A 20,455-nucleotide genomic window follows, 5' to 3' on the forward strand; every position below is an offset into this window, starting at 1 on the left:
AGAAGTGAGAATAACCGTAAAGTCCCAACTCAGCACTTTAGCAAAGCTAATTGCAAGCTGGCGCAGATTCTTGCCATGTCGGCATAAAGAAAGCCGACCATACAAACACCTGACTATTACATCATCTGTACAAAGAGATCCATGAAGAAGAATCGTCAACCAAGGAAACTGCAGATGTGCAGCGCAGGAAGGGGACGATTTATTGTGTAAAAAAACCATATCACCAAGATCACCTGTCAGCAGGATATGAGTGGAAAGCCCCTTTAATGCTTATTTCATCCATACCTTGCTAGTAGAATATTGTTCTGCACGTTATTGAGAAATCCATGTTTGAAATCTTATGCTCAACTGCAATCAGGCGCTTAACTCCTCAGCTCTGCTGTACTTCACCACCCACCACTGGCCTGTGGTCACTGACTGACAGGTCACTCCTCTCTCAGTGAACCGTGCCCCTACATAAGCACCATCATTGCAATTATGGCACCTACGCAAGGAGCGACTAATAACATTGCTGGAGCCGGCACATTGATGTCGCAGTGTCATCAGGAACTCACTTAGCAGGAACAGCCCACCCGAATGAAACAAACCCAGGCAATGAGGGTTCCTGCACATGGAAGTCAGGACAATAAGGGAAGAGTGAGCGGCAAAGTACAGCAGAGGTGAGCGGCAAAGTACAGCAGAGGTGAGCAATCAAGTACCTGCAACAATGCACTTTCGCACAAAACTTCAAAAAATAAATTTCTCAAAAATGCTCCAATGAAATTCTACTAGCAAGTCGTGAATAGAATAAGAATTAAATGTGCTTTACCATAATACCATTAGGGGGCTGTATAACCTGCAGACAGCTCATCTTTAACGGTTTTCTTTTCATAATCAGAAATGGGTAAAATTACAAACAAGCAACTCAAGAACTGAGAGGTTTCCTAATTCTATTGTGTACTACAGTGGCTTGTATGTAAAAGTTTGTGCACCCCTGGTCAAAATTACTGTTATTCTGAACAGTTAAGCAAGATAAAGATGAAATGATCTCTAAAAGACCTAAAGCTAAAGATGACATTTGTATTTAAGGCAAAAATCTTTTTCATAAATTCATCTTTTACATTTTAAAAAATTACAAAAAGGAAAATAAGCTCATGTAAAAGTTCATTTCATGTTCAACTTGCTTAACTAGTAATGGTAAACTGACTGAACAGCGAACTAGTCTGAACTGGTGCATAACCAAAAACAACTTACATAGCAAATACATGAATGGCTGCACTCAACTGTACTAAAGCAAGGGAATGTGTGATACATGAAATGTGAATAGCATAATGCCTTGTGAAATCTATGAAAAAACACTTGAGATGCTTAGCACAATATTTGGCCAAAAAATGTGAGCCCATCCACTAACGTCAAGGTGATCTTCTGGATTGGATGCGTCCCTGACCTGATTGCCTAGTGTGAACACTTACCTCTGGCTAATATCATGGTAAAGCCTGCATTTATAGGCTATTCACATTTCATGAGATTACCTTGACGTTTGGTGGATGGGCTCACATTTTTTGGCCAAATTTTGTGCTAAGCATCTCATGTGTTTTTTCATAGATTTCACAAGCCATTATGCTATTCACATTTCATGTATCACACATTCCCTTGCTTTAGTACAATTGAGTGCAGCCATTTATCTATTTGCTAGGCAACTTGCTTAACTGTTCACAATAACAGTAATTTAGACCAGGGGTACCAAAACTTTTACATGCCACTGTACTGCTGCTCTGTAGCGGTCTGGATCTGTGGATTAGACCGGCTTCAAAAGCCTCATGTTCCTCCAATACTGTAGAGACAAAGCTGCCTTTGCTTGCAGAATGGCAAGGGAAAGCACACAGTTTAGGCCAGAGCTGCGCCATGCCGCCTGCCGGAGGTGTCAGACTTCTGAAACACATTGGTACAGGCACACAGGAAGCCGAGAGGCAGCAGCCATCTCCCTCTCCCATTTGTCACAGGAACAGATGGTTGTAATGCTGGCGAGCAGGAGATGTTGTGGTTTGTCTACACCCTCACCCATCATCCAAAGTAAAAACAAAAACACTTTTATGCTCTGTGGCACGGGCCCTCGACAAGAAGGTTATAAAAAGGTATAAAAGTGTCCATCTTACCTTCTACATTATCTTCTGCTGTTTCTAGATTTAGATTGGAAAAAAAAAGATATTTATTTGATGCTTGAAACACACACACATAACTACGATGAAAGCTGTCACCATTGGTGGTTGGGACCCCTTTACATTGCATTTTACCTGCCTTGTGCAAGTGGTGTTTGGTGGAGCCCTCATTCAATAGCACTGTATTGTAGGTCCCTTTGAGTGTTGTCCCAGAAGGTTTACCCAGAGTTCAGCCTTCCCCACCAAACAACCAGGATCTGATGGACACAGGAGCCACTGATCTGAGAGGCGCGTGTCCTCCACCCTCCTGTCCTTGGGCAGAAGGAACCGCTAAGTGTGAACCCCCTTGTTAATGCCCAAAACATGCTGGGCGAACCCTGGACAGCGCTATGATATGGGCGATGAATGCATCAGGCGTGGCGGCCACTGGTGGGTGAAGGAGCAGCTGAGGTAAACCCGCAGGTTAGTGGAGCTGGAGACTACCTCTGCTGCATGCCAAGTGCAGGGCATGGAGGAGCGAGCTTGGATAAGACTGGATTCTTCTCCTCCCCCCGCTTGGTACCAATACATCACGCTGCACATTCCTAAGGCGCTTTGGTATGGGTGATGACTAGTGATGAGCGAGTATACTCATTGCTCGTGTTTTCCCGAGCATGATAGGGTGACCTCCGAGGATTTGTTAGTGCTCGGAGATTTAGTTTCTGTCTCCCTAGCTGCAGGATTTACGACTGCTAGACAGGCTGAGTACATATGGGGGTTGCCTGGTTGCTAGGGAATCCTCACATGTATTCAAGCTGTCTATCAGCCGCACATCATGCAGCTGCATCAACAGAAACTAAATCTCCGAGCACTAACAAATACTCGGAGGACACCCGAGCAACGAGTGCACTCGCTCATCACTACTAATGACTATAGGTGTAGCAGGGGCCGCTCTACACTACACTGGTGAGTTGGTGGCGCAGCATTGTTTTCCCTCAGCCCCACACCCTGGGAGGTGAGTGAGGGCCACAGTGTCCTTTACGGCATATACAATAATGTCTCCCTCCGTTGGCCCACACATAAAAATGCCTTAGTGTGTTATGTGGCCATCCTTCCACATGGTGGCAGTATTTGAGTTACAAACGTTAAAACCAACACAGGACACATTAAGGTGTATAAATATATATCCTTTACATCCTATATACATTTTGTAGCAATTTTAGCTGTGGCCATAACTTGACTATTAATGGCTCAAATGAGGTTTAACGAGCGCTTAAAGTTTTAAAAGCAAAATGAATATTGTGTCGGACTTCGAAGTACAATCATTTCTGAAAATCACTGTATTGTATATAACCCACAGCACGGAGCAGTCTGTTCTCATCTGCACAGATTACTGCTCCGTTCTGATAAGCGAACGTGCCTGGATAAGGTGTAATCCGAGCATGCTCGGGTGCTAACCGAGTGTCTTTGGCAGCCTTGAATAATATGTTCTCGGGCTGTTCGACAGGAGCAACACATGCAGGGATTACCTAATAAACAGGCATTTGCTGCATGTGTTGCAGATGTCGAACAGCTCGAGACATGCAGCAGCGGGGACCTGAACATGTACGACACTTGGTCAGCACAGGAGCATGCCCCGATAACACCTCACCTGAGCACTCATCACTACTGCTCCACTTTCGAGGACACAGGAGTACATCGTAGTGACACAATGGTGGGCTGAGGGCACGGCCAGTTTACTACATCACCAAGGCTTCTAGAATTACAATATTGAGGGATGAAGGAGGCCGTTACCTGCTGTGTCTGTGGCAGATTCCTCTGCTGGTTCATGCACAGCATTTGCGTCTGGAAAATCTGCACAACACCAGGTAATAGGACGTTAATAAAAATGTTCCTACTCCTAAATATGTCCGATAAGCCGGTATTTGGGGAGAAGACCCAACGAGTCCTCTACACATAGTATACAGGTCGCCTTCCATACCTGACAATTCTGCTGGTTCTTCCTCTTCCAGTTCGGTTTGAGGACTATATTCATTGACTGAAAGCAAAATCCATATTTATAATTATATACACTAGCATAATCTAGGACGGTAACAAAGCAGATTGCTAGCGTCATAACTACGGGTATCACTAGGAGCTTGGATGGCAAGGTTTGTTTGGAAAACAATACTGACATCTTGTGGTTCAGTCCTTCAAATACTGCTGTATACGATACAAGAAAGACCTCCTCTGTGCAGCTTCGGTGGTCCCATCAATAATAACCCAGGTATCTGGTACAATTCACTTAACTCCTTGTGTAAATGGTTGTTAAATGGTTCTCGGTAAAGGAGATTCGAAGCTCCTATTCTCTTACATAGGAGCTGTTCTGTGGTTCTCGACACACTGAATGGAACAGTCAGCCATCGTCATAGCTAGTAACAGGTGATCATGGGGGTGCCGGGTGTCTGATCTCCACTGGTCTGCAATAGAAGACCCAACCTAAGGATAGGTCATCAATATTATGGGCCTGCTCTAAAATTTCCTGGTAGATGGTAGAATCTGGAGGAAGAGTGGAGAGGCCACAATCCAAGCTGCTTGAGGTCTAGTGTGAAGTTTTCACAATCAGTGATGGTTTGGGGAGTCATGTCATCTGCTGGTGTAGGTCCACTATGCTTTATCAAGACCAAAGTCAGCACAGCCATCTACCAGGAAATTTTAGAGCACTTCATGCTTCCCTCTGCCGACAGGATTTTTGGAGATGGAAATTTCATTCTCCAGCAGGACTTGGCACCTGTCCACACTGCCAAAAGTACCAATACCTGGTTTAATAACAACAGTATCACTGTGAATGATTGGCCAGCAAACTCGCCTGACCTTAACCCATAGAGAATCTATGGTGTATTATGAAGAGGAAGATGAGAGACACCAGACCCAACAATACAGACGAGCTGAAGGCTGCTATCAAAGCAACCTGGGCTTCCATAACACCTCAGCACTGCCACAGGCTGATCGCCTCCACGCCATGCCGCGTTGATGCGGTAATTGATGCAGAAGGAGCAATGACCAAGTATTGAGTGCATTTACTGAACATACATTTCAGTAGGCCAACATTTCGGATTTTAAAATAATTTCTCAAGCTGGTATATTATAAAGTATTCTGATTTACTGAGATAAAGACTTTTGGGTTTTCACTGGCTGTAAGCCATAATCATCAGCATTAACAGAAATTAATACTTGAAATAGATCACTCTGTTGGTAATGACTAATATATGAGTTTCACTTTTTGTATTGAAGAACTGAAATAAATTAACTTTTTGATGATATTCTAATTTTGTGAGATGCGCCTTGATGTTCCCTAAATGCAAGCACAGCACAGATGTTATTGTACGATGCGTTGTGGCTTGTGACATTTTGGTGGTTTTCAGTGCTTGGATGAGTATATTTTTAAAGCGAGTGTGCTTAGAGTATGAGGATCTTTGGAACTTTGTTGTCCGTAGACTGTAGTTTTTGCTTTCCGATCTAAGAAAATACTGTGTGTTGAACTGCAATGTATTTTGTGTCCCTTTTCGTATTACCATTCATGTTATTTGAAGACCAAATCTGTTAAAAATGCAACCAAGGCCCCATATTTAAGAGTGCGAAGAAACAATCTGAAATGTCCTTAGTTTTTGTTGTGGAGGACAATGGCTCTTAGACGGATAGTTCTATATGTGACCAGTTCTGCAAACGTTGGAACCTATTATTCCATTACTTAGCATGGATGTAAAATAACTAACCGCTACACAAGATTCTCCAAGATGACATTAGCCTCACTCTGTAAGTAGCCAATTCATCTCATGGAGAGAGCGATCTCTATATAAAAGAACAATGTAAATACCTTCATCGCCATCAAACACCGCTTCATCAGCTGGTTGGTTTATCAAGTCTTCGTGTGTTTCAAATTCTTGATTTTCTGGGTCGTTCTCAAAATTGTCATCCCACGGTTCTTGTTCCTCTGTAGCCGGCTCCGCAGGTTCTTCAGCTTCATATTCCTCATCGGCAGGTACAGGCTCTTCTGTGTCTGTATTCGGAGCATTCAGAAATTCAGTTTCCGTCTCCTCTACCTCTTGCTCATATACAGGTTCTGGTTCATCTTCCGGATTTAATGTTTCTTCCTCCTCATTGTCATCAGCAGCAGCTTCGCGCTCCAAAACATCCTCAAAGACCAGGTCATCTGCTGCAGGCTCGTCCACACCAACATGTTCCTCTATTACTAGTTCTTCCACCGGCTCTTCTTTTACTTCTAAGATGGTGAAAACAATTAATAAAGGTCTATTTAATGTCTGGCAATCACTCACAGAAGATGAAATGTATGTTCTGGCATTTTGGAGAAAACATTATTGAAAGGCAACTGTTGACTACATCCCAAAACCCATCCATCAGACAGATCTTACATTGATGTTTCAGTCTCCAGTCTTATTCTCTTCAGATTTACACCCCACAATATTTAGCTTGCAACTTTCCCCTAGCTTCAGACTTTTCTCATGTGGCATATCCCTCCCATACATGTGCTGCATGTACACCAACTCAAATCAAGCTCACTTTTTGTTTTTGTTTTTTCTTTGTATTTTTGCATTCTGTGCAAGCCGGGGTGTGGCCTCCCTCTCCTGAGATGGAAATTACATTTAAAGGCTTCCCCAGACTGGTGTCCGCTGGTTGGAACTCGGTCCTTTTGCCTGCCCTTATTCACACACTGAGGTCAACTTTGATGCATGGTAAGGTTTTTAATATTAGACAGTGTAGGACCGTCCCGATCAGAGTCACCTTGTCACGGTGGGATGGCTTATATGCGATTTTTGATCAAAAATAGTATTACTAAGAACTCTGTGCATTTTAAATGCACTTGTTTTTTACTTTTTTAGTTACAACAGGGTCTTTGCTCATTTTGTTTCTTGCAGGTTTTATTTTATGGCTAATGTGAACATGCATCTATGTGCTGCATGTATACCAACTCAAACCAAACTCAATTTTTCTGTGTTTTTTTCTAATGTCTTACACATGCTGCGTGTGGATTAGGCAGCATGTATCAGTTTTCAGGTTCTTTGAAAGAAGCTCCAAAAACCTGAATATAAAAGTAATTTTGACATTGTTGTGCATAGGGTAATTCTTTTTATAGTTTTTCAGCGCTTTTTTTTATGCAGGATTAGACTACGACCTGGCTGAAAACGACATCGTGTGCACATATTGTCTGGTCTAAATTGATAAGACTGCGATCACTCTATGTGTATGGAGAGAGACTGCACCTACTAGTCGGGCTGTGGCAGGCAGTATACATATTGCATACGTACCCGCTGGTCCCGGCTCAGAAACAGGGGAATCCTCGCAGCGCACAGTGCGTGCACTGGGGGGATTCATAAGTCTGTAGTCACACAGAGTGATCAGTGATTTTTAGCATACGCAAAAAATAAACTGAACAATTTTTTAGTTTTGGACCAGATTTTCATCAGTGTCAGTTTTTACCATCATAGTTTCACTAGTTTTTATCAAATGCCAAAAAACACTGATGGAGGTTTCTCAATCTTCAATCAAACGCATGCACTAGGATGTCATCAGTCAGTGTGTGCGAATTTTTCACAGAACCATAGACAGAGCAGAACGCCAAAAGGGGGCCAGTGCTGACAGTTCTGCTTCAGGACAACAGAAAACTGGAGGAAATATGTATTTGAAGATTATTTAGAAAGTGGCTTATTTTGCAAAAATGTCAAAATGCAAAAGTCAGTACAAAGGTGACCGTAGCTTATAATCGAAGGTGTCAAAACAAAAACTTACTGTGACTATACACTGACAAAATAGAAACATGACAAATATTAGTCATTTTTTCCTTCAGACACTTCATTACACAATAAATATGGGATGTTCAAGAAAACGAGTGCATATGGCACTTTGCAAAACAGAAATAAGAACACCACATTTGTTCCCTTCACTTATGTAATAAATTAAGTTCCTCCTAAGCATACCTGGTTCAGAGCTAAGTGATCCATAAACAACACTGGGCTCCACAGCATCTTCTAAGGAGAATTCACTTTCTGCATCTGAAAACACAAAAAGGGCTCAAAAATTTAATCTCAGAGGTTTGAAAGGGCCGTGAGGCTCAAAGTGGCAGAAGAAATGCTGGTTTGTTTTTTTATCTCCATTGACTCCCACCCCACTGATCTGGAGAAGGTCAAAACTGGAGCTTTGGGGGGGAACAGTAGAAGCAGCAATTGCTTTTTAATCATCGGTCGGACCAAAAACTTAATTCCAATATAAATAAAAAGCAATTAAACTTCTAATATTTTATCTTTAACCTCCCCATCATTGTATAAGCTTGATGACAAAGATTGAATACTTTTGCTGGCATCTTCATGCTGTAACCCTCTTAAATGGCTCAATCTGAATGTCTGCACCCGTTACAGTGAACCTGCCAGCAGTCTTGGCCGATATAAGATACGGCCATCACCTTTCAGGGCTCATGTACAGCATTCTAGAATGCTGCATATCTGCCCCCAACCCGACATGGAAGAACTGAAAAATAACGTATTATACTCACCTGTGGTGGGGCGGTCCGATCCCATGGGCTCTTTGACCTTTTCCGGCACCTGTGCACCGAGGGACTTTGCTCTGGCCTCAACAGGGCAGATAAATAGGCCTGCGCAGGAGCGTGATGCCGAGGAGACTGTGTGGATGACGCAGAGTCATGTCATCCACAAGAAACAAGCAGGAGGACGAGGATCATAAGAAGATGGGAGGCGTCGGACCAAGACCAGTGACACCCATCTGACCGGACCGCCCCGCAGGGGAGTATAATAAAACCTATTTTTCAGTTCTTCCAGGTCGGGATGGGGCAGATATACAGCATTATAGAATGCTGTGTATAAGCCCTGAAAGGTGATGCCCGTATCTTATATCGGTCAAAACTGCTGACAGGTTCACTTTAAAATAAAAACCCCTATACTCCCCTCCAGTGCTGCCGATGTTCCAGCGGTGTCAGCACTCAGCGCCCAATCATGCCTGGCGTCACTGTCCCCGATTTTAAATGTATATGTAATGAAGAGAAAGTGAGGGGCCAGCCTCAGCATCGGAGGCGAGTCTAGGTGTTTTTATTTTAAAGAGAGCAAACATTCAGATCGAGAAGGGGTTGTCACAGTAGTGGACATCTCCTTTAAGGCTGGGATCACATCACATAAAAGTAGTGATGAGCGAGTGTACTCGTTGCTCGGGTTTTCCCCAGCACACTCCGGTGAGATTTAGTTTTCATCGGTGGCAGCTGAATGATAAATACTCGGAGGTCACCCAAGAGTGCTGGGGAAAACCCGAGCAACGAGTACACTCGCTCATCGCTAGTGTCCACCTTTTTGAGGCAGGAGCAAAAGCACAGAGCACATTTTGGCACCCACCTAAAAGGAGGCTGACATTGATGATAATGAGGTCAGGCAGAGTACAAAGTAACTCAATCAATGTAGTAAAATTCTTCTGATGGGGTAATCCCTGCATGTGTTCAGGCTGTCCAACAGTCGCGAGACATGCAGGCAAAGGCACTCTAACATATTGTTCAAGCATGCCAAAGTCACTCTGTTAGCACCCAAGCATGCTTAGATAACACCTTATCCGAGCAGGTTCGTTCATCACTGTTCCTTACATAAAGCAGATGCTGCTGCCGCTTTATATAACAGCACAACAGCTGCACCTCTCGAATCAGTTGCTCCCCTCACTCATATCAAAGTTTGCACATCAACAGGCAACCCTGGTACACTAGCCTGATGACTAAAGAACAAACATACTTCTTATCTCTCATATCCTCCCTGTCTCACAAACCTAAACAGCTATTCTTTCAATTGTCTCCTCTGCCCCCCAGCACATCCTCCCTCTTCTCTAATCTCAGCTGAAGATTTTGCCTCATTGTTCAAGCTAAAGATAAAATCAGAGAAAGTTTTGGACAGTACACACAGCCCCTCCTCATAACTAAAGATGAGCGAATTTGCTCGGGTTCCCTATTATTCGGCAAGCTATAGCTGTAGCCGAATAAGAAGGAACGCAAGCAAATTTGCTCATCTCTACTCATAACTATTCAGCCCTCCTCCTCCAAAACCAGCTTATCCGCCATTATGGAAGATCAACTTTCAGCTCCACTCTACAAATCACACCTCACCACCTGTGCACTGGACCTGATCCAGTCCCACCTCATCACAAACCTCACCAGTCTTCATCCCAACCCAAACCCATCTTCTTAACCTATCACTAACTGGTGTCTTCCCTTCGTGCTTCAAACATGCCTCGATCACACCCATCCTGAGAAAGCCCTCCCTTGATCCATCCTCTAGCTATAGGGCCATATCGCTTCTCCCCCATGCCTCAAAATTACTGGAACAGTGTCCATCTTGAACGGTCCTCACAGCTCTCCTCCTGCTCACTCTTTGACGGCTTACAGTCTGGCATCCGAATGCATCATTCCACTGAAACTGCCCAGACTAAAATCAATGACCTACTAACTGTCAAATCCAAGCGACACTACTCTGTCCTCCTCCTGGACCTGTTTAAAATCTTAACGTGACATACAAAGCCATCCACAACCTGTCTCCTCTAGACATCTGTGACCTCGTCTCGCTGTACTTTCCTGCACGCAACCTCCGATCCTCACAAGATCTCCTTTTCTACTCCCCTCTTATCTTCTCTTCCCACAATTACATACATTTTTCCTGTGCATCCCCCTGCTTTGGAACGCTCTACCCCAACATATCAGACTCTTGCCTACCATGGAAAACTTCATAAGGAATCTGAAGACCCATCTCTTCTGGCAGGAGTACAAATTGTACTAACCCTCGTTCCACCATACCGCTGCATGACTAACTCTACCCTCACCTACTGTATCCTCCCCATCCCTTGTAGACTGAGACCTCGCGGGCAGGGTCCACTCTCCTCTTGTACCAGTCGGTGACTCTCTTTACTCGAGAATATTGTACTTGTTTTTTCACATGTAAAGTGCCATGGAATAAATGACAATATAATAAATATAAATAATATTGCAGTCATCATATTATATAGCACTGCGTACTTACAATTACTCATTTTGCCTTTCTACCCAGATAATTCTTCTCTTTTCGCTGCTCTATGTAATGCCTGGCCCAGAGGCCCCTGGCAGGGGACTTTTGCAGTGATGATTCATATAGGGAAAAATGACTTATACAAAGAGCTTAGAAGGATTCAGCTAGTCAGTTTTTTTATCACGTGATGTCACAGACTTAATGGAAAAGAGAAGAATTAGCGGAGTAGAAATGCAAAATGAGCAATTGTAAGTACACAGTGCTAAATAATATGATGAGTGCAATATATTAAGAGGATAAAAATTTTGATGGGAGTGCTTTGTCCCAAGTTGTACAACCCTGTGCCAATATATAAATGGGTAACAAAGGAAAAATCATTACCATCTTGTGTTTCATGATCATCCAGCGCATCTTCTAAGTCAAATGCATCTGAAACAAAGGTGAATTTTCTAAAATTACAAAAACAGTAAAGCAGAAAACATTCTGACTACATGGTACGACAGCATTCGGCTTGGCTGACAATATTACAGTGCACTACGTTGGGATTTCTGTTGGATCCCTGAATAACTATTCAGATGGGAACTCCGACAGTTATTAAGTAGGAGCCAATTCACTTACCATTCTCAGACGGTTGGGAATCTTTTATATCCTTCAGCACCTTCTCTAAAGTAGCATCGGAGATGTCTGGAAGAAGTACAGTAAAATAATAAAACCTTCTTTCTGCAACTGTACACTTGCCATTTACACAGGATTAGGGTGTCTAAGGTCAGCGTATATCAGTATATAGCCCTGAGTACACAACCAGACAGGTTTAAACATGAAAAAGGGATGTGAACATTTACATTTGTGATTAGCACTGTAAATATATAATGTCACTGAGAAATAACAAGTCATTCAGTGTAAGCTACATACAGCAGACCAGGGGTCAGACACCTGCGGCACTCCAGCCGGTGTAAAACTACAACTTCCAGCATGCATTGGCAAAGCTGAGATTGTAACTATTAACTTGGGAGATCGTACTCTCCTGACAGAGCATGGGGCTCAGACCCACATTTGTTGGCTCCTGTTGCAATTTACTTTATCCTTTTATTTTTGCTGCCACATTATTTTTTAAGCTCCACTTTTGTTCATTGTTTATTTTTTTGCTCACAGCAGGACAAGAACTTGATAGATTTTTGTATGCATATATCAAATAGGGTGCCTTACACAAAGTATTCTCCTCTACAGCATTTTATGGATAGATTCATCACTTTCTTTACCTTCATGGGATTAAATTGCTTTACCTGCTGCAACATTTAGCATAGCGCAATATTTCTGAATTCTCTCATGGTTTTAAAATCATATTTTTACACTATATGATTGCATTGTGCATTAAAGGGACAGGAATTAGTTGTTGTAACTGGTACATTTGCTAACTGGAATAAAGTCAGCAGTGGGGAGCACAGGGGTCAGCGGTGGGGAGCACAGGGGGGGTCAGCGGTGGGGAGCACAGGGGGGTCAGCGGTGGGGAGCACAGGGGGGGTCAGCGGTGGGGAGCACAGGGGGGTCAGCGGTGGGGAGCACAGGGGGGGTCAGCGGTGGGGAGCACAGGGGGGTCAGCGGTGGGGAGCACAGGGGGGTCAGCGGTGGGGAGCACGGGGGGGTCAGCGGTGGGGAGCACGGGGGGGTCAGCGGTGGGGAGCACAGGGGGGGTCAGCGGTGGGGAGCACAGGGGGGGGGTCAGCGGTGGAGAGCACAGGGGGGGTCAGCGGTGGGGAGCACAGGGGGGGTCAGCGGTGGGGAGCACAGGGGGGGTCAGCGGTGGGGAGCACAGGGGGGGTCAGCGGTGGGGAGCACAGGGGGGGTCAGCGGTGGGGAGCACAGGGGGGTCAGCGGTGGGGAGCACAGGGGGGTCAGCGGTGGGGAGCACAGGGGGGTCAGCGGTGGGGAGCACAAGGGACAGCGGTGGAGGGCACAAGGATCAGCGGTGGAGAGCACAAGGATCAGCGGTGGAAAGCACAAGGATCAGCGGTGGAGAGCACAAGGATCAGCGGTGGAGAGCACAAGGATCAGCAGTGGAGAGCACAAGGATCAGCGGTGGAGAGCACAAGGATCAGCGGTGGAGAGCACAAGGATCAGCGGTGGAGAGCACAAGGATCAGTTTTAAATTCAATTGTTTACTCTTTATTAATGGCCTTGTGGATGGGATTGAGAGTTAAGTGTCTGCCTTTGCTGAGGACATAAAACTTTGAAGAATAATAAAAACGGAGCTTGACAATATAATATTACTTGTAACCAGAATACCCAAGTCCTTCTCTTCTGTAGTCCCCAGTACACTCTCATTGAATGTATTTGCAGCAACAGGATTACTCTGTGCAATACTCTATATTAAACCTCATTTGCCAATTGTTTGCCCATTCAATCATCTTATCCAGATCCTTTTGCAATATTACATCCAGGTGCGAGACTTCTGGCACTAAGAGGATGACAGAGACGTCATTCACTTACATGCACTTATAAGAGGCGGCGTTTGAAGGGTCCAGGGTGGCGCTGAACACAATGTGGAGACACCCATCAGACCGAACAGCGCAATTTACATACAGTGTGGGACAAATGTAAAGCACTATCTGAGGCTATAAAGGGTTTGTGGGAACCCCACTCATGATTTTGAAAAAGTGATGGGCAGGGTTTAGGAGCAAAAAAAACTGGTGACAGGTTTCCTTTAATGTTCTTTTCCTCTCCAACACTACAGACCATTCCTGAGGCAACCCAGCTGCCTAATGTAGGACCTGCAAGCCCCGGGACTAGAATGTATAGGAACGACCTTTCCCACCCAAGGTCTTGTGGTCACTCCTAAATCCCAGACCCAAAATCTGGTCCACTAAAATACCTCTCCGTAACATTGTCACCAATGCCCTCTTTTCCAGGACTTACATTACCGATGCCAGCCACCTCGGTGACACATATCTTCCAGCCAGGACTTTACCTCCTGAGTCCATACATCTTCCATAAATAACTCATGAATACGGGATCCATATATTAAAAAGGATATTGGAATGCTACAATCAGGCCTACCATCAAATGTAATAATCGAGTCACTGCCTTTGATCTATCATATGTTGAGAGGTTAGAAAAGTTTAGCTTACAAATGAGACATCTCAGAGGAGATCTCATTTATATGCTCAAATATACAGTGGGGCAAAAAAGTATTTAGTCATTCAGCAATAGTGCAAGTTCCACCACTTAAAAAGATGAGAGGCGTCTGTAATTTACATCGTAGGTAGACCTCAACTATGGGAGACAAACTGAGAAAAAAAAATCCAGAAAATCACATTGTCTGTTTTTTTATCATTTTATTTGCATATTATGGTGGAAAATAAGTATTTGGTCAGAAACAAAATTTCATCTCAATACTTTGTAATATATCCTTTGTTGGCAATGACAGAGGTCAAACGTTTTCTGTAAGTCTTCACAAGGTTGCCACACACTGTTGTTGGTATGTTGGCCCATTCCTCCATGCAGATCTCCTCTAGAGCAGTGATGTTTTTGGCTTTTCGCTTGGCAACACGGACTTTCAACTCCCTCCAAAGGTTTTCTATAGGGTTGAGATCTGGAGACTGGCTAGGCCACTCCAGGACCTTGAAATGCTTCTTACGAAGCCACTCCTTCGTTGCCCTAGCGGTGTGCTTTGGATCATTGTTATGTTGAAAGACCCAGCCACGTTTCATCTTCAATGCCCTTGCTGATGGAAGGAGGTTTGCACTCAAAATCTCATGACACATGGCCCCATTCATTCTTTCATGTACCCGGATCAGTCGTCCTGGCCCCTTTGCAGAGAAACAGCCCCAAAGCATGATGTTTCCACCACCATGCTTTACAGTAGGTATGGTGTTTGATGGATGCAACTCAGTATTCTTTTTCCTCCAAACACGACAAGTTGTGTTTCTACCAAACAGTTCCAGTTTGGTTTCATCAGACCATAGGACATTCTCCCAAAACTCCTATGGATCATCCAAATGCTCTCTAGCAAACTTCAGACGGGCCCGGACATGTACTGGCTTAAGCAGTGGGACACATCTGGCACTGCAGGATCTGAGTCCATGGTGGCGTAGTGTGTTACTTATGGTAGGCCTTGTTACATTGGTCCCAGCTCTCTGCAGTTCATTCACTAGGTCCCCCCGCGTGGTTCTGGGATTTTTGCTCACCGTTCTTGTGATTATTCTGACCCCACGGGGTGGGATTTTGCGTGGAGCCCCAGATCGAGGGAGATTATCAGTGGTCTTGAATGTCTTCCATTTTCTAATTATTGCTCCCACTGTTGATTTCTTCACTCCAAGCTGGTTGGCTATTGCAGATTCAGTCTTCCCAGCCTGGTGCAGGGCTACAATTTTGTTTCTGGTGTCCTTTGACAGCTCTTTGGTCTTCACCATAGTGGAGTTTGGAGTCAGACTGTTTGAGGGTGTGCACAGGTGTCTTTTTATACTGATAACAAGTTTAAACAGGTGCCATTACTACAGGTAATGAGTGGAGGAAAGAGGAGACTCTTAAAGAAGAAGTTACAGGTCTGTGAGAGCCAGAAATCTTGATTGTTTGTTTCTGACCAAATACTTATTTTCCACCATAATATGCAAATAAAATGATAAAAAAACAGACAATGTGATTTTCTGGATTTTTTTTTCTCAGTTTGTCTCCCATAGTTGAGGTCTAACTATGATGTAAATTACAGACGCCTCTCATCTTTTTAAGTGGTGGAACTTGCACTATTGCTGAATGACTAAATACTTTTTTGCCCCACTGTATGTGTGGTCAATACAAAGGACTGGCATATGATTGGTTCCTTCCAAAGTACCAGGGGGCACTCACTATAGGTGGAGGAAAGGGTTCTTTACAGTTAGTGCAGTCAGATTGTGAACAGCCCCATCACAAGAGGTAGTAATGGCAGACAAAGCAGCATTTAACAAGAGGCTGGATGTTTTTCTCATAAGTGGAATTGTGGGTTATTAACAGTTTGCACATCAGGAGGTGGCCACTGCCCCGCTACTCATAGCATGTATACTTATGTCAAGAAGCAGTTGAAGGGAATATGTCAGCAAGTTTTTGTCATGTAATCTGAACACAGCATGAGGAAGGGGAGAAAACACAGATTTCAGTCATGCCTCTCTTACCAAGCTCAGTAGTTTTGTTTTCTTGCAATGAATGTTTTAGCACCTGGAGCTTTTCAGTGTTGGACACAGCAGCACATGCATGCTAGTCTGACACGCCCCCTCCTGCGATAGGCACCTCACTGTCTATGCACATTGTACATACATTGTTTACAGAGCCTGGTGTGGCCGGGGTTAGCTGTGGTGGGGCGGGGTTAGCTGTGGTGGGACCAGGGTTAGCTGTGGTGGGGCGGGGTTAGCTGTGGTGGGGCGGGGTTAGCTGTGGTGTGGGCGGGGTTAGCTGTGGTGTGGGCGGGGTTAGCTGTGGTGGGGCCGGGGTTAGCTGTGGTGGGACCGGGGTTAGCTGTGGTGGGGCCGGGGTTAGCTGTGGTGGGGCCGGGGTTAGCTGTGGTGGGGCCGGGGTAGCTTCCTAAGCTCTGTTGTATTGCTAAATCTAAAACGCTGATTGTGTCAGAACGGCTGCACCTAGTAATCCAAGTGATATATCATTGGTTTCAGCTTTTCTTTACCTTCATTAGGCTGCCGTTTCATAAGGTAGCAAAACCTGCTGACAGATTCCCTTTAAATGCCAGTGGGAAGGAGGCAAAAAGCTTTAGAAAACAGTGGGGACATGTAACCCTAAAGCAGATGTGAGGAACCTCAATGACCTTTTATTCGGACCTCAGGCAGATTCCTGAAAAAAAAAAAAAAAAAACGCAGTACTTAGGCCGGAAGCTGTATTTTGATGTCCGCCGGGCCATTAATTTCTTCTTGCTGTGTGAGAATGCGCACGCAGTGTTCACTATTGAATGCTGAGCTGCATGCAATGAAAGCTTAGATCCTGACACCAGTGTTGGCGTCAGGACGTACTTTGAGGGCGACATTAGTGTGCTATTTGTACGGCCCACAAAGGATGGTTTAAAGACCCAAATGGTCGTTGGCAGAAGGAGAAAAAAAAAAAAAAAAAAAAAAAAGATTCCCACCCCTCCCCTAAAGGATACAAAAAGGAGCTATGCTTTATTAAAGCAGACTTATGTTGTGACATTCAGTTTTATTCTGTCAAAGCAAAAGTGCACATGTAGTGTATCTAACAGCTGTCCTGTAGAATATCCTCTAAGAATTTCCATAGATTTATAAACTGTTCAAGGGTGGAATTTTTTTTTAAATGTATAGCCAAAGCTTACCCTCATTAAAGCACCACTCCAGCGATTTTTTATTTCACCACTAAGAGTGGCGCTTCTAAACTAAGGTCCTTGACTCTACTCTTATGCTCATCTGCTGCCATCTTCACCTTTCATCACCGCTGCTCGTCGGTCTCCGGCAGCTTGTGACCTCCCGGATCACTCCAGTGTTTCATGGAGCGAGCTGAAGGTCACTCTTCAATCCAGGTCTGAGAGCTTTGCTCTGGCTCTAATAAGACTTGCACTCAGAGCTTGTGACATAACCTCCGGACAGTCAAATGTGTGGTCAAAAGATGGTGTCGCGGAACCAGAGCGGCGTCGAAAAAAGGTGAAGATGCTAGAGATTGTGTATGAGAGCCAGAGCTGGGACCTTACATTAGAAGCACCACTCCAACACTAAAAAAAAAAAATAATATATATGCTGGAGTGATGCTTTAACCAACATTCTTACATTTGTGTTTGCTTAACCCCTTCACGACAGGGCCAAATTCTGTTTCTGAGTTTTCGTTTTTCCTCCCCTTCTTCACAGGGCCATAACTCTTATTTTTCGGTCGACAGACATATGAGGACTTGTTTTTTGTGTTGTACATTTGAATTACACCATTCATTTTACCATATAGTATGCTGGAAAACGGAAAGAAGATTCCAAGCGGGGAGAAATTGTGAAAAAAAACCCTGCAATTCTGACATTTTTTGGGAACTGTTTTTACCCTGTACATTGTGCTGTAAAAATAACTTTACAATATGATCCTGCCCATCAGTACAATTTCAGTGATATCAAACATGTCCAGTGTTTTTAAATTATTTTAGTGGTGAAAAAAATAAATAAATAAGTAAAAAATCAGAAGTCTGCAAATAAAAAAAAAAATTGGGGGGTTAGGTAGCCATTTTCCGAGACCTGTTAAGGTTCTATTTTTTTGGTCGATGGAGATGTGTGACTGCTTATTTTTTGCGGTGAGAGATGTTTTTATTGACACAATTTTGGGATAGATGGGACATTTTGATCGCTTGTTACAGCATTTTCTGTGGCATTACAGTGTCCAAAAAGCTTCGTAATTTTGGTGATCTTTTTCCACACGTTTACCAATTTGGTGAATTATTTTTATATATTGATACATCGGACTTTTCTGAAAGCGGCAATATCACGTGCATTTTCTTTATATTTTTTTAATATCCATTTTTAATCAGGGAAAATGGGGTAATTTGAACTTTTTTTTTTTCTTTCAATTTTTTATTTTTATATTTATTTTTTTTTTACCTGATCTCTCCTGCTGTATACAGCAATGCCACATATAGAAAAAAAAAATCACGGTCTCCTTTGAAGTGCGGCACAAGCAGGCTTTCAAAGGAGCTCCTTAATGACAAGCATGGGGGGACTTCAGCGGACTCCTGGGTGTCATAGCAACCATTGGCGACCTGCGATCTTGTCACTGGCCCGCTGATGAGTGCATGGAGTCACACGCCCCATGCCGTATTAAAGGCCACGGCCAGAGACTAACAATCCCAGGCAGGGCTCCGTTCCACCTGTAATTTTTACAGACAGGTCTTGGCTGTAATACACGGCCATCACCATTTGAACCCACGCATTACACCGCTTCAGACTTGCGCCGTACATGTACGGCAGATATCGAAGGGGTTAAAGCATAACCCGTCGTTTTCATTTTTATTTCATAAATCAATAGTACACATGAGAAGTAGTGAATCTGTGAAACATCTGATCAGATAAATCTGCTTCTTTCTCCGCCAGGACTAATTATTTATTCTCAAAATTCACAATTTACAGGTAAAATCTGTATCCAGTGAGGACAGATTGTTCCATTACTGAGATAGGAGACGGCAGCTGCTACTGAGGAGATTCTTTATAGAGCAGAGGGAAGGAGGAGGTAAGTACTAGATGCAGAGCTCCTTCTTCCTTCCGTCTCCTTTTATTCACAAAGAATCTTATAAAAACCAACAATCATCTCCTATCTCAGTAATATAACCTTCTGTCTTCACCAAATACAGATTTTACCTTGGAATTGAAAATTTTGAAAATAAAACACCGGCCCTAAAAGGAGAAAGATTCCTCTGATAAAAATAAAACTCATTTATCTTATTGTGCACGACTAATTTATGAAATCTAAATTAAATCTACAATACTATACTTTTATACACGGTCTACATCCTGCCGCTGTTGCGTTGTATACAGCTGATGAACATCGGTGTTGGATTCTCATCGCCCCGACATTGACTACCCTTCGGATAGATGGGTCATTAATATCAAATTGGTGGAAAATTCCTGAATATCATATTAAAAAGGGAATGTCCACTACTCAAGACAGCACCTTCCTAAATATTATATTTTCAAATGTAAAATAAAAATCCCCGATACTCCCCTCTCACACCATAAATGTTCCAGTAATGTTGGCGCCGGATCTCTCGAAGTCACTGTAAGGCGTTATCACATGAGCCGTGCAGCCAGTCCGCGCCTGCTACAGGGCTGCTCTGCTCTTACTGCCTTTATATGTGTTATTCGATGAGCACATCGGCCCAAACTGGCAGCTGATTGGCTGCAGGGCTCACGTGGCGTAACGTCACGCAACGTTCGGGAGACCCGACACCAACATCATTGGATCGGTGCCAGCGTGAAATACGAATACAAGATATTGTTATTTTACATTGGAGAATAAAATAGTTCAGAAGCCTTTAACACTTTGGGTTTTTAGGTTATGTTCCCACGATGAGTATTTGGGGAGTTTTTTATGTTGCAGATTTTCTGCTGCATTTCTAGAGAGTGTTGAGTTTTCTACAAAAATTTATGACCTGTTTAGACAAGCCGACCTCACTTCCATGCACACAGAAAGATCAAAGTTAACAACAGCAAAGGTTTACTCAGGATGCTGTGCTGCATAGAATAATTTTTAAGCAAGCCTAAAAATTATTTAATTATTTCACCCAATAATGAGTGTTTTCCCGTATTATTTAGGCAATTGCCAGACCAATAAAAATATTCTTAGGAC

General features: G+C 43.6%; 1 protein-coding gene across 14 annotated transcripts in view; it reads right to left on the reverse strand.

Moving 5' to 3' along the window:
* ASPH (aspartate beta-hydroxylase) overlaps window positions 1-20,455 on the reverse strand; it is a 221,653-nt gene that overhangs the window by 134,953 nt on the left and 66,245 nt on the right. For 7 of the 14 annotated variants that reach the window (XM_077270549.1, XM_077270554.1, XM_077270550.1 and 4 more), the window contains 7 exons: window positions 11,774-11,839; window positions 11,537-11,584; window positions 8,093-8,167; window positions 5,974-6,378; window positions 4,099-4,155; window positions 3,912-3,971; window positions 2,136-2,159 (listed from right to left, as the gene is read on the reverse strand). In XM_077270549.1, coding sequence (XP_077126664.1) covers window positions 2,136-2,159; window positions 3,912-3,971; window positions 4,099-4,155; window positions 5,974-6,378; window positions 8,093-8,167; window positions 11,537-11,584; window positions 11,774-11,839 — 735 coding nt within the window. The remainder of the gene's footprint in view (window positions 1-2,135; window positions 2,160-3,911; window positions 3,972-4,098; window positions 4,156-5,973; window positions 6,379-8,092; window positions 8,168-11,536; window positions 11,585-11,773; window positions 11,840-20,455) is intronic. The other 7 variants (XM_077270552.1, XM_077270551.1, XM_077270558.1 and 4 more) reach the window with 2 other exon arrangements.

This window comes from Ranitomeya variabilis, chromosome 6 (genome assembly GCF_051348905.1).
Source record: "Ranitomeya variabilis isolate aRanVar5 chromosome 6, aRanVar5.hap1, whole genome shotgun sequence".
Lineage (NCBI taxonomy): Eukaryota > Metazoa > Chordata > Amphibia > Anura > Dendrobatidae > Ranitomeya > Ranitomeya variabilis.